Below are 14167 nucleotides of genomic sequence, written 5' to 3' on the forward strand. Positions count from 1 at the left end.
CAGGAGTGTTAATCTGCGCTGCCCTCAAACCAAGGCACGTTGCCTGCCAATTAACTAAAGGCTATTTATTTTCTAACAGTTTGAATTCTTACATGTAAAAAGTAACCCATTTCACTGTTGCAGAATGTATGTTGAGGCATCACTGAGCCAGTCAAACTTCTTTCTTTGACAAGAGCCCAAGCACTTCCAGTGTTTCCACAGATCAGACATTTGCTCATAACAAAAGGAGGTATATAGACATAAATTAACTTAATCAAACATTTATTGTGGAACTGGGATTCGTGGGAGTACATTCTGATGAAGATCAAAGGTAAGTGAATATGTATAACGCTATTTCTGACTAATGTTGACTGCGCAACATGGGGGATATTTTTTGGGGCTGGTTTGGTCTCTGAACTCCGTACTCAGATTATTGCATGGTTCGCTTTCTCCGTAACGTTTAAAAATCTGACACAGCGGTTGCATTAAGGAGAAGTGTATTTAAAGTTCCATGCATAACACCTGTATTTTCATCAGCAATTATAGTAAGTATTTCTGTAAATCGATGAGCCTCTGCAAAATCACTGCATGTTTCACGCCAATGTAAAATTACATTTTTGGATATAAATATGCACTTTATCGAACAAAACATACATGTATTGTATAACATTAAGTCCTATGAGTGTCATCTGATGAAGATCAAAGGTTAGTGATTTATTTTATCTCTATTTGTGATTTGTGACTCTTTGGCTGGAAAAATGGCTGGGTTTTTCTGTGACCTAAATCGTTTGTGGAGCGTTCGCTGTAAAGCATTTTTGCAATCACACTGGCTGGATTAACGATCATTTTATCTTTAAAATAGTCCCTAATACATGTTTGAGAATTTTGATTTATGAGATTTGTTGATTTGTATTTGGCGCCCTCCAATTTCATTGGCTGTTGGCGATGGGTTCCTCTAGCGGAAACAGTTCCCAGACAGGTATACTAAACGAGGTTTAGGGAGGGTTCCTCTAGCGGAAACCGTTCCCAGACAGGTATACTAAACGAGGTTTAGGGATGGTTCCTCTAGCGGAAACCGTTCCCAGACAGGTATACTAAACGAGGTTTAGGGATGGTTCCTCTAGCGGAAACCGTTCCCAGACAGGTATACTAAACGAGGTTTAGGGATGGTTCCTCTAGCGGAAACCGTTCCCAGACAGGTATACTAAACGAGGTTTAGGGATGGTTCCTCTAGCGGAAACCGTTCCCAGACAGGTATACTAAACGAGGTTTAGGGATGGTTCCTCTAGCGGAAACCGTTCCCAGACAGGTATACTAAACGAGGTTTAGGGATGGTTCCTCTAGCGGAAACCGTTCCCAGACAGGTATACTAAACGAGGTTTAGGGAGGGTTCCTCTAGCGGAAACCGTTCCCAGACAGGTATACTAAACGAGGTTTAGGGAGGGTTCCTCTAGCGGAAACCGTTCCCAGACAGGTATACTAAACGAGGTTTAGGGATGGTTCCTCTAGCGGAAACCGTTCCCAGACAGGTATACTAAACTAGGTTTAGGGATGGTTCCTCTAGCGGAAACCGTTCCCAGACAGGTATACTAAACGAGGTTTAGGGATGGTTCCTCTAGCGGTATACTAAACGAAACCGTTCCCAGACAGGTATACTAAACGAGGTTTAGGGATGGTTCCTCTAGCGGAAACCGTTCCCAGACAGGTATACTAAACGAGGTTTAGGGATGGTTCCTCTAGCGGAAACCGTTCCCAGACAGGTATACTAAACGAGGTTTAGGGATGGTTCCTCTAGCGGAAACCGTTCCCAGACAGGTATACTAAACGAGGTTTAGGGATGGTTCCTCTAGCGGAAACCGTTCCCAGACAGGTATACTAAACGAGGTTTAGGGATGGTTCCTCTAGCGGAAACCGTTCCCAGACAGGTATACTAAACGAGGTTTAGAGATGGTTCCTCTAGCGGAAACCGTTCCCAGACAGGTATACTAAACGAGGTTTAGGGATGGTTCCTCTAGCGGAAACCGTTCCCAGACAGGTATACTAAACGAGGTTTAGGGATGGTTCCTCTAGCGGAAACCGTTCCCAGACAGGTATACTAAACGAGGTTTAGGGATGGTTCCTGTAGCGGAAACCGTTCCCAGACAGGTATACTAAACGAGGTTTAGGGATGGTTCCTGTAGCGGAAACCGTTCCCAGACAGGTATACTAAACGAGGTTTAGGGATGGTTCCTCTAGCGGAAACCGTTCCCAGACAGGTATACTAAACGAGGTTTAGGGATGGTTCCTCTAGCGGAAACCGTTCCCAGACAGGTATACTAAACGAGGTTTAGGGATGGTTCCTCTAGCGGAAACCGTTCCCAGACAGGTATACTAAACGAGGTTTAGAGATGGTTCCTCTAGCGGAAACCGTTCCCAGACAGGTATACTAAACGAGGTTTAGGGATGGTTCCTCTAGCGGAAACCGTTCCCAGACAGGTATACTAAACGAGGTTTAGGGATGGTTCCTCTAGCGGAAACCGTTCCCAGACAGGTATACTAAACGAGGTTTAGGGATGGTTCCTCTAGCGGAAACCGTTCCCAGACAGGTATACTAAACGAGGTTTAGAGATGGTTCCTCTAGCGGAAACCGTTCCCAGACAGGTATACTAAACGAGGTTTAGGGATGGTTCCTCTAGCGGAAACCGTTCCCAGACAGGTATACTAAACGAGGTTTAGGGATGGTTCCTCTAGCGGAAACCGTTCCCAGACAGGTATACTAAACGAGGTTTAGGGATGGTTCCTCTAGCGGAAACCGTTCCCAGACAGGTATACTAAACGAGGTTTAGGGATGGTTCCTCTAGCGGAAACCGTTCCCAGACAGGTATACTAAACGAGGTTTAGGGATGGTTCACGCCACTGACTTATGCTGCTTTCAAGACAACTTGGAACTCCGGAAATATACGAGGTCAAATCATGACGTCCGTGATATTCAGGTCAGAAAGTCAGCGCTCTAGAAAGAAGCCCATGTTCCAGAGTTGGATTACAGTTCATAACAATTCCCCAGTCGGGGGCTAATTTTTAATTGCCAGCTCAGACCCTTTCAGGGGTTTTAGTTGATAAATCACTCATAATATTTCCTGCATCACACTCCCCCATGATACTTTCCCCCATTTTAACCCACAATGACCTTGAAACTACTCCCCTCCAAATGAAATTATCCCCACTACAAACACCCTAAATAATTGTTTACCAATATCTGTTTAGCTTTCACGCTACAGTTTGTATTTAGGGTGAAATGTGAGGTGATTTGCTTTGTGATTTGTCATACTAAATTACTTTTATACTAAATACACTAAGTAGTACATTGAAGATTTGTAAAATGCTGAAAAGTGGCCAAACTAAGTTGATATTTCAGGCAATGGGAGCACGGGCGGCAGGTAGCCTAGTGGTTCGAGCGTCGGGCCAGTAACCAAAAGGTTGCTGGACCAAATCCCTGAGCTGACAAAGTAAAAATCTGTCATTCTGAACAAGGAAGTTAAACCACTATTCCCCGGTAGGTCGTCATTGTAAATAATAATTTGTTCTTAACGGACTTGCCTCGTTAAGTAAAACAAAAGTAAATCCATCTTTTACTTGGTTTATTTTAGTCTTATAGTGAATGGCATTAGAGAGTTTGCTTCTCAAATACAAAAACATGGCTGCCATCAAATAATTTTTTATTAACATTAATTTAGTCTCATGCTCACCAGATATGTGATGCATTGGAAACAAGTTGCTGTTAGGTGGGCAATTTATTAGTTTTTAGTCAGCGCAACATGTGACTGGTTTATGGAATGAAATTGGCTGTGTTCCATGTGATGCTTGGATGATGTTCACATTCATCTTTTACAAGGAAATGTGAAATTAGGACTAAATGTGGGAAGTCCTTTAGTTCCCGTCAAAGCAAGGTTGAGATGCTTTTATTTCAGTCTAATAAAACCCTTCTGGGGAAAAACCTATTGATTGGCTGGGCCTATGACCTCCCCAGTGTGTGGGCCTGGCTGCCAAGTGAGTGGGTCTGTGCCTTCAGTCATTTTAAATCTGAAGATTAGCGCCTAATTTATTTATTTCAATTGACTGATTTCCTTCAATGAAGCAACTCTGTAAAATCTTTGAAATTGTTCAAAGTTTCATTTATATTTTTGTTCACTATACATTAGACGCTATTGTACTAACCTTCCTTTACATCCAGAGCCACGATCACCCTGACAACGCCTGGTCCGACAGGGACATCGTGGACACGCCTCTTGTCCCGCCGGTCCCACACAGTGATGACATCATTAAACAGCGACACCAGGAGCGGAGAATGAGCAGCCACGATGGAACCAGGGATATTCCACTCTCTGCCTACCAGGTGAGTCTGGGACTTCAACAGACTCATGATCTTCAGATCTACACAGGGTCAAGGAGCACAAAGAACTTGTTTGAGTGGTAAGGCGAAAGCAACTGGCTGTTAATTAAAGTCCATGTGCAAAGTCAGTGGCGACAGCCAAACACCGATGTAGCCTTCCAATAGCAAAGTTCAGATCAACCTGGTTCTTAATGTTTAGAAAAGTTGATTTATGTCAAAATAAACCCTTCTCCAAAACCCATATCACACACAAACTGAAAATACATAGGTGTAAAATAAATTGGTGAGATGCTCAAATGTTACAATAATTTGTACATGGTTGCGTTTCAGTCACTTCTTTGGTTGCGTTTGCACCAGCCCCACCATCCTCACAAGACATGATCATTCCTAACCAGATGACCAGCTCAACACCGAGGAGCACAAGAAAAAGCATTATAGGAGACAGAATCACTGTTAAAGATAATATTGCAGTAAGTAATACTGACCATCCCCCTCTGTGTTCCAGAGCAGTGTGTTAGATTGTAGGTCCAAAACAATGCGCCCAGCGACGTGTCCCTCCACTCTCAGGACTTTCCTAGGGTTTCCTCCTGGCAGTCTCATGGATAGGATCCAGCCAGCCTCCAGCAAGTACAGCCTCCCCCGCTGCCAGTCCAGATAAACATCCCTTACCTCACTGCCTGACTGGTACAGTCTCCGTGGGTAACCCTGATCCATGTTAGTGACGCCAACACAGGCTTCATCACATGACAGCCAGTACAGATTTCTCATCTTCTGGTCTACTGCCACCACGCAGGCTAGGAGGCAAGGACAGCACAACATGAATATACTGGACCAGAACAGGCTAGGAGAGGGAATGGACCAACATAACTCAATATTCAGAAGGCGTACCTAATGTTTGATATAGATATATGATTGGCAGAGAAACAGAAAATACAAGCAACAATAAGATTTTAGCGTGTTACAGGAAATCAGTCAATTGAAAAATGTATCATTCCCTAATCTATGGATTTTATATGGCTGTGCAGGGATGCAGCCATCGGTGTGCCTGGAAGGGCATAGGCCCAGCCAATCAATGAGTTTATCCCAAAATACATTCTCATATCACTTAATCCGGCATAGCCACGACATATAGGACAGACTTTACATGTTGCGTTTATACATTTGTTTAGTGTACATGCATATATGCACACAAACACTAAACCTGCACAATATGGCTCCATTAAATGTACCTGATTTCTGGTTGGGAGAGTAAAACATGTACCTGGTCTCAGCGTAGGGACAGTCTCTGTTTGGCTGGTATTGAGGTTCCAGCGCATCACATGACCAGTGCTGTTCGCCCAGTAGACCCAGTCCCCCCTCCAGTCAATGTCAAAAGACTCCATGACGTCATCCGTAGTCAGCAGTTTTGTCTTGATCAGCTCCTTCCCTTTCAACTCAAACAGGTTCAGTGTTGTGGATGTTGCATAAGCAAACCTGGGATCTGTGTGATAGAACAACAAGTACATTGCTCAGATGCTCCAAAGTGCCAGAACTAGCAGAAAATTCTGTAATACATGGTAATCATACATTCACATGAGCCATCTGCCATGAGCAGTTTGTCATCAGGACAGGTACAGGTGAACCCAGCAGGCAGGTCCAGAGTCAGCATGCAGAGCTGGCAGCCAGACTTTACACAGGCTGATGGAGCTTAAAAACAAAATTAAAATAACAAGGAGTTCTCCTACAACAAAGATGTTAGCCGTCGCATGATATGACCCATACCTCCAGAGTAAGCGTGATATGCCCCATTGGGGCGGTAGGTAGCCTAGTGGCTATAGCGTTGGGCCAGTAACAGAATGGTTGGTAGTTCGAATCCCGAGCTGACAAGGTGAAATCTGTCATTCTGCCACTGAACAAGGTAGCTAACCTCTTAGTGTAGGGGGCATTATTTTGATGTTTGGATGAAAAACATACCCAAATGAAACTGCATACTTCTCAGGCCCAGAATCTAGAATATGCATATAATTGTCAGATTAGGATAGAAAACACTAAAGTTTCCAGAACTGTCAAAATATTGTTTGAGTATAACTGATAATGCAGGTGAAAACCTTAGGAAAATCTAAACCGGAAGTGCTGTTTTTCCTGAAAGCTCTTTTCCATTGCCTGCCTTCGCTCCATTTAAAGGGACATCAACCAGATATCAAATGAGCATAGTGTCATTGTATGGCTGGGTGCCAGCAGCGTTTTGCATGCGCAACAGCTTGGAACACACATTTCTCGCTCTCCTATTGAAGAAGCTTACAGTCCCGGTTGAAATTATTATTGATTATATATTGTAAAAACAACCTGAGGATTGAGTATAAAACTTTTGACATGTTTCTACAAACTTTACGGATACCATTTGGATTTGTCTGCCCCATCATGACGGCTCGAGCCTGTTGATTTCTGAACATAACGCGCCAACCAAATGGAAGTATTTTGGATATAAAAATAATCTTTATGGAACAAAAGGAACATTGTAACTGGGAGTCTCGTGAGCAAACAGCCAAAGATCAAAGGTAAGCGATTCATTTTATTGCTTTTCTGACCAATCTACTTTGCTGCTAGCTGTTTAATGTTGTCTGCTGAGAGAAATGTCCTAACAAACACTTGGATAGATTTTGCTCTAAAGGTTTTTTAAAATCCGACATGCCAGGTGGATTAACAACAAGCTAAGCAGTGTTTTGCTATATTGCACTTGTGATTTCATGAAAATTTAAAATTTGTAGTAATTTAAATTTGGCGCCCTGCAATTCAGCGGATGTTGACTAAAACGATACCGCTAACAGGATGGGTGCATCAAGAAGTTGAATAAAATACCTCCAGGGCGAGCGTGATACGCCCCATACCTCCAGGGCGAGCGTGATACGCCCCATAACTCCAGGGCGAGCGTGATACGCCCCATAACTCCAGGGCGAGCGTGATACGCCCCATAACTCCAGGGTTAGCGTGATACGCCCCATAACTCCAGGGTTAGCGTGATATAGTAGAAGGAATGTCTCTGATATGTATTTCGGCCATTTGGCTTGGTTTCCAACAGTGAAGACTCGTACATTTCTTCGAGACAGTTATCAGCTTCCATTGTCAGTAGATAAAACTGCTTCGCCAGGCCACACATACACTCCTTTCTTGAAACATGAATATCTTAGCAGCTTTTCTATTTATTATAGACCTGTTTGAGTAGTGGCGAACCCAGGCCTTCAGGGGCGAACCCATTGGACCGAGGCCTTCAGAGTGCGATAGGTTCATGTTGGAAGGACAGCGATGGGAATAATTCATTTTGGTCCCAAAGTCTTGATTAGTAAGCCATTTGTGATGTGCAATTCAGTCATGAGCCACATGCATCAGGGGGCCAGGCCACGCCCACCCAATCAGATTGAGCAAAAACCTAAAAACACATAAAAAAAGTGATACTCAACAGATGATCATTTGAAACAACCCTTTTCTGCAGTCAATGAGCTAAAGCGCCCTCTTTGGCCTCAGTGGAACATTAATATACATGATTTTTTAACAAAAACCCAATGTTCCTATGTTAAACAGTTTTAGTTAGACTGTCTATGATGCATATAAAGTGTAATATTGGGATGTAAACTAAACATTGAATACAATTCAACTGAAGTGGTTCAGGTGTCATTTAACCAGTTGGATTTAGGGGGCGCTATTTGAATTTTTAGGATGAAAAACGTTCGTTTTAAACAAGATAATTTGTCACGAAAAGATGACTAAACATATAATTGACAGCTTTGGAAAGACACTGACGTTTCCAAAACTGCAAAGATATTGTCTGTGAGTGCCACAGAACTGATGTTACAGGCGAAACCCAGATCGAAATCCAACCAGTAAGTGCCGCATTTCTTGAAACCGCCTCATGCCAATGACTCCTTATATGGCTGTGAATGAGCTACGAATGAGCGTACGTTTTCCATGTTTACCCCAAGGTGTCTACAGCATTGTGACGTCTTTTTAGGCATTTACCTTGAAGAATGGCTGTAAGGGACCATATGGCATGTACTGAGGTAGCCATTTTTTCCAATCGCTTCTTATGAGAAACCAACTGCCTCAACGGATATATTATCAAATATATTTGTTAAAAACACCTTGAAGATGGATCCTAAACAACGTTTGCCCGCTCCCTAAAACACTTCTGTGAGCAGGCCTTTCTAATCGACCTGGCCCGGGTATCCTGGAAGGACATTGACCTCATCCCGTCAGTTGAGGATGCCTGGTCATTCTTTAAGAGCAACTTCCTCACCATTTTAGATAAGCATGCGCCGTTCAAAAAATGCAGAACTAAGGACAGATACAGCCCTTGGTTCACTCCTATATATATATATGGTCCCTATATATGCCATTTAGCAGACGCTTTTATCCAAAGCGACTTACAGTCATGTGTGCATACATTCTACGTATGGGTGGTCCCGGGAATCGAACCCACTACCCTGGCGTTACAAGCGCCATGCTCTACCAACGCCATGCTCTACCAACTGAGCTACAGAAGGACCATGACTGCCCTCTACCAGCACAAAAACATCCTGTGGCGGACTGCAATAGCATCGAACAGTCCACGCGATATGCAACTGTTCAGGGAAGTCAGGAACCAATACACGCAGTCAGTCAGGAAAGCTAAGGCCAACTTCTTCAGGCAGAAGTTTGCATCCTGCAGCTCCAACTCCAAAAAGTTCTGGGACACTGAAGTCCATAGCCTCAGTGCCCACTGCACTGAGGCTAGGGAACACGGTCACCACCGACAAATCCATGATTATCGAAAACTTCAACAAGCATTTCTCAACGGCTGGCCATGCCTTCCGCCTGGCTACTCCTACCTCGGCCAACAGCTCTGGCCCCCCCGCAGCTCCTCGCCCAAGCCTCTCCAGGTTCTCCTTTACCCAAATCCAGATAGCAGATGTTCTGAAAGAGCTGCAAAACCTGGACCCGTATAAATCAGCTGGGCTTGACAATCTGGACCCTCTATTTCTGAAACTATCCGCCGTCATTGTCGCAACCCCTATTACCAGCCTGTTCAACCTCTCATATCGTCTGAGATCCCCAAGGATTGGAAAGCTGCCGCAGTCATCCCCCTCTTCAAAGGGGGAGACACCCTGGACCCAAACTGTTACAGACCTATATCCATCCTGCCCTGCCTATCTAAGGTCTTCGAAAGCCAAGTCAACAAACAGGTCACTGACCATCTCGAATCCCACCGTACCTTCTCCGCTTTGCAATCTGGTTTCCGAGCCGGTCACGGGTGCACCTCAGCCACACTCAATGTACTAAACGACATAACCACCATCGATAAAAGACAGTACTGTGCAGCAGTCTTCATCGACCTTGCCAAGGCTTTCGACTCTGTCAATCACCATATTCTTATCGGCAGACTCAGTAGCCTCGGTTTTTCAGATGACTGCCTTGCCTGGTTCACCAACTACTTTACAGACAGAGTTCAGTGTGTCAAATCGGAGGGCATGTTGTCCGGTCCTCTGGCAGTCTCTATGGGGGTGCCACAGGGTTCAATTCTCGGGCCGACTCTTTTCTCTGTATATATCAATGATGTTGCTCTTGCTGCGGGCGATTCCCTGATCCACCTCTACGCAGACGACACCATTGTATACACTTTCGGCCCGTCATTGGACACTGTGCTATCTAACCTCCAATCGAGCTTCAATGCCATACAAAACTCCTTCCATGGCCTCCAACTGCTCTTAAACGCTAGTAAAAGCAAATGCATGCTTTTCAACCGATCGCTGCCTGCACCCGCATGCCCGACTAGCATCACCACACTGGATGGTTCCGACCTTGAAAATGTGGACACCTATAAGTACCTAGGTGTCTGGCTAGACTGCAAACTCTCCTTCCAGACCCATATCAAACATCTCCAATCAAAAATCAAATCCAGAGACGGCTTTCTATTCCGCAACAAAGCCTCCTTCACTCACGCTGCCAAGCTTACCCTAGTAAAACTGACTATCCTACCGATCCTCGACGTCATCTACAAAATTGCTTCCAACACTTCTCAGCAAACTGGATGCAGTTTATCACAGTGCCATCCGTTTTGTCACTAAAGCACCTTATACTACCCACCACTGCGACTTGTATGCTCTAGTCGGCTGGCCCTCGCTACATATTTGTCGCCAGACCCACTGGCTCCAGGTCATCTACAAGGCCATGCTAGGTAAAGCTCCGCCTTATCTCAGTTCACTGGTCACGATCCGTAGCACGCGCTCCAGCAGGTGTATCTCATTGATCATCCCTAAAGCCAACACCTCATTCGGCCGCCTTTCGTTCCTGAGCTGTGAGGGGAACGGCACCTCAGTACCTCCAGGCTCTGATCAGGCCCTACACCCAAACAAGGGCACTGCGTTCATCCACCTCTGGCCTGCTCGCCTCCCTACCACTGAGGAAGTACAGTTCCCGCTCAGCCCAGTCTGCTAAATGACTTAAATGTAAATGTAAATGTTCCAGTACTCTGCTGCCTGTGACTGGAACGAATTGCAAAAATCGCTGAAGTTGGAGACTTCTCCCTCACCAACTTCAAACATCAGCTAGCTGAGCAGCTAACCGATCGCTGCAGCTGTACATAATCTATTGATAAATAGCACACCCATTTTCACCTACCTCATCCCCACATTTTTTATTTATTTACTTTTCTGCTCTTTTGCACACCAATATCTCTACCTGTACATGATCATCTGATCATTTATCACTCGTGTTAATCTGCAATATTGTAATTATTCGCCTACCTCATGCCTTTTGCACAAATTGTATATAGACTCCCCCTTTTTTCTCTGTGTTATTGACTTGTTAATTGTTTACTCCATGTGTAACTGTGTTGTCTGTTCACACTGCTATGCTTTATCTTGGCCAGGTCGCAGTTGCAAATGAGAACCTGTTCTCAACTAGCCTACCTGGTTAAATAAAGGTGAAATAAAAAATATTTTAAAAATAAATAAATTATGGAGCAAATTTTGAAAAGTTGTAGCATTTTAGGGTCGATTTCTCAGCCAAGCATGATGAACAAACGGGAGCTATTTCGCCGACAAATTATATTTTTGGAAAAAGGAACATTTGCTATCTAACTGGGAGTCTCCTGAGTGAAAGCATCTGAAGTTCTTCAAAGGTAAATTATTTAATTTGGTTGCTTTTCTTATTTGTGAAAATGTTGCCTGCTGCCAGCAGAGCATTATGCCATGATAAACTTACACAAATGTTTGTCTAGCATTGGCTGTAACGCATATTTTGAAAATCTGCGATGACAATGTTGTTAACAAAAGGCTAAGCTTGTGTTTGAATATATTTATTTCATTTCATTTGCGATTTTCATGAATAGGTAAAGTTTAGGGGTATTTATGTCCGTTGCGTTATGCTAATGCATTTGAGGCTGATTACGCTCCCGGATACGGGTTTGCTCGTCGCAAAAGGTTAACCTCTTGAAGCTAGGGGGCAGTATTTTTATCTTTGGAAAAAAATGTTCCCATAGTAAACTGCCTATTTCTTAGGACTAGATGCTAGAATATGCATATAATTGACAGATTGGATAGAAAACACTAAAGTTTCCAAAACTGAAAATATTTTGAGTATAACAGAACTGATATGGCAGGCGAAACCCTGAGGAAAATCCAATCAGGAAGTGCCTCTTATTTTGAAACCCTTCTGTTCCTATGCATGCCTATCATCCATTTAAAGGGAGATCAACCAGATTCCCCTTTCTATGGCTTCCATAAGGTGTCAAATCTTTAGACAGTTTCAGGCTTTTATTTTGAAAAATGAGAGTTAAAGATCACATTGCGTAAGTGGATAGGTGGGGGCTCTGAGTTTTTGCGCAACTGAGTAAAGCCTCCATTGTTCCTCCCACTGTTATTGAAAAACCTACACTGTTGATATATTATCGAATATATATTTTAAAAACTACCTGAGGAATGATAAACTTTTGACATGTTTGTGGACATTATGGAGACTATTTGCATTTTCCGTCTGCGTTGTCGTGACCACTCTTTCCTGTGGATTTCTGAACATAACACGACAAACGGAGATATTTTGGATATAAAAATATACTTTATGGAACAAAAGGAACATTTGTTGTCTAACTGGGAGTCTCGTGAGTGAAAACACCCGAAGATCAAAGGTAAACAATTAATTTGATTGCTTTTCTGATTTGTGACCAAGCTACCTGATGCTAAGTGTACTTAATGTTTTGTCATGCGATCGATAAACTTAGACAAAAGCTTGGATTGCTTTCGCTGTAAAGCATCATTTCAAAATCTGAGACGACAGGTGGATTAACAAAAGGCTAAATTGTGTTTTGCAATATTGCACTTGTGATTTCATGAATATATATTCTTTAGTAATATTATGTGAATGTGGCGCGATACTATTCAGCAGTTGTTGATGACAATTATCACGCTAAAGGGATAGGTAGCGTCAAGAAGTAAAGGTCTTTCTCGCATCTGCTACAGAGAGCGTGATCACACAATCTGTAACAACCACTCCCTGACCAAGTCTAATACTTACGTTTCATGCAGACCACAAGTCAGTCACAAATCAGCGTGTCCAAGAAAGTGAAGGTAGCCTGCCTAAATGACTTTTGACCCGTAACTCACATCAGTAGCCATGAAGTGCTTTGAAAGGCTGGTCATGACTCAACACGATTATCCCGGAAACCTTAGACCCACTCCAAACCGCCACAGATAACGCAATCTCAATCGCTCTCCACACTGCCCTTTGCCACCTGGACAAAAGGAACTCCTATGTTTGAATGTTCTTTGTTGACTACAGCTCAGCGTTCACCTTTGTGCCCTCAAAACACCTCACTAAGCTAAGGACCCTGGTACTAAACACCTCCCCCTGCAACTGGATCCTGGACTTCCTGACGGGCCGCCCCCAGGTGGTATGTGTAGGCAACACCACATCTGCCACGCTGATCCTCAACACTGGTGCCCCTTCAGGTGTTCATGCTCAGTCCCCTCCTGTACTCACTGTTCAACCACAACCCCATGACAAAGCACGACTCCAACACCAGCAATAAGTATGCCGACTTTACAAGTGGTAGGCCTGATCAGCGACAATGAGAAGGCTGATGGGGAGGTCGTCAGACCGAGCAGTGTGGTGCCAGGAATACAACCTCTCCCTCAACTTGAGCAAAACAAAGGAGCTGATCGTGGACTAGGGATGAGGATGTCCACAAGTCTCTCCAAGTCGCACCTAAAATCACTTGTAATTCCTATTGATGGTATCAAATATAACTTCTGTCTTAGACAGGGTTGTAGTGGAGCGGGTCGAGAGTTCCAATTCCTTGGTGTCCATCACCAAACTATCATGGTCCAAAAACAACAAGACAGTCGTGAAGAAGTCACAACAATGCCACCCCCCCAAGATACTGAAAAGATTTGGAATGGGTCCCCAGATCCTCAAAAAGCGATCCACCTATACCATTGAGAGCCTCCTGACCAGTTACATCACCACCTGGTATGGCAAATTCTCTATAAGGAGCTACAGAGGGTAGTGCTTACAGCCCAGTAAATCACTGGGGCCAAACTTCCTGCCATCCAGGACCTATATACAAGCCGGTGTCAGAGGAAGGCAAAAAAATATATGTCATCGACTCCAGTCACCCAAGTCAGATTGTTCTCTACTACAGCAGTACCGGAGCGCCGCCACCAAGTCTAGGTCCAAAAGGCTCCTTAACAGCTTCTACCCCCAAGCCATAAGACAACTGAAGAAATAATCAAATGGCCACCCAGACTATTTATATTTCTTGAACTGTATTGTTGGTTAAGGGCTTGTAAGTAAGCATTTCACTGTAAGGTC

General features: G+C 43.9%; 1 protein-coding gene across 37 annotated transcripts in view; it reads right to left on the reverse strand.

Moving 5' to 3' along the window:
- LOC118374032 (low-density lipoprotein receptor-related protein 1B-like) overlaps nucleotides 1-14167 on the reverse strand; it is a 117296-nt gene that overhangs the window by 85708 nt on the left and 17421 nt on the right. For all 37 annotated transcript variants that reach the window (XM_052524877.1, XM_052524873.1, XM_052524865.1 and 34 more), the window contains exons 11-14: nucleotides 5915-6034; nucleotides 5610-5828; nucleotides 4834-5142; nucleotides 4174-4389 (exon numbers count right to left, since the gene is read on the reverse strand). In XM_052524877.1, the coding sequence (XP_052380837.1) occupies nucleotides 4174-4389; nucleotides 4834-5142; nucleotides 5610-5828; nucleotides 5915-6034 (864 nt within the window). The remainder of the gene's footprint in view (nucleotides 1-4173; nucleotides 4390-4833; nucleotides 5143-5609; nucleotides 5829-5914; nucleotides 6035-14167) is intronic.

This window comes from Oncorhynchus keta, chromosome 9 (genome assembly GCF_023373465.1).
Source record: "Oncorhynchus keta strain PuntledgeMale-10-30-2019 chromosome 9, Oket_V2, whole genome shotgun sequence".
Lineage (NCBI taxonomy): Eukaryota > Metazoa > Chordata > Actinopteri > Salmoniformes > Salmonidae > Oncorhynchus > Oncorhynchus keta.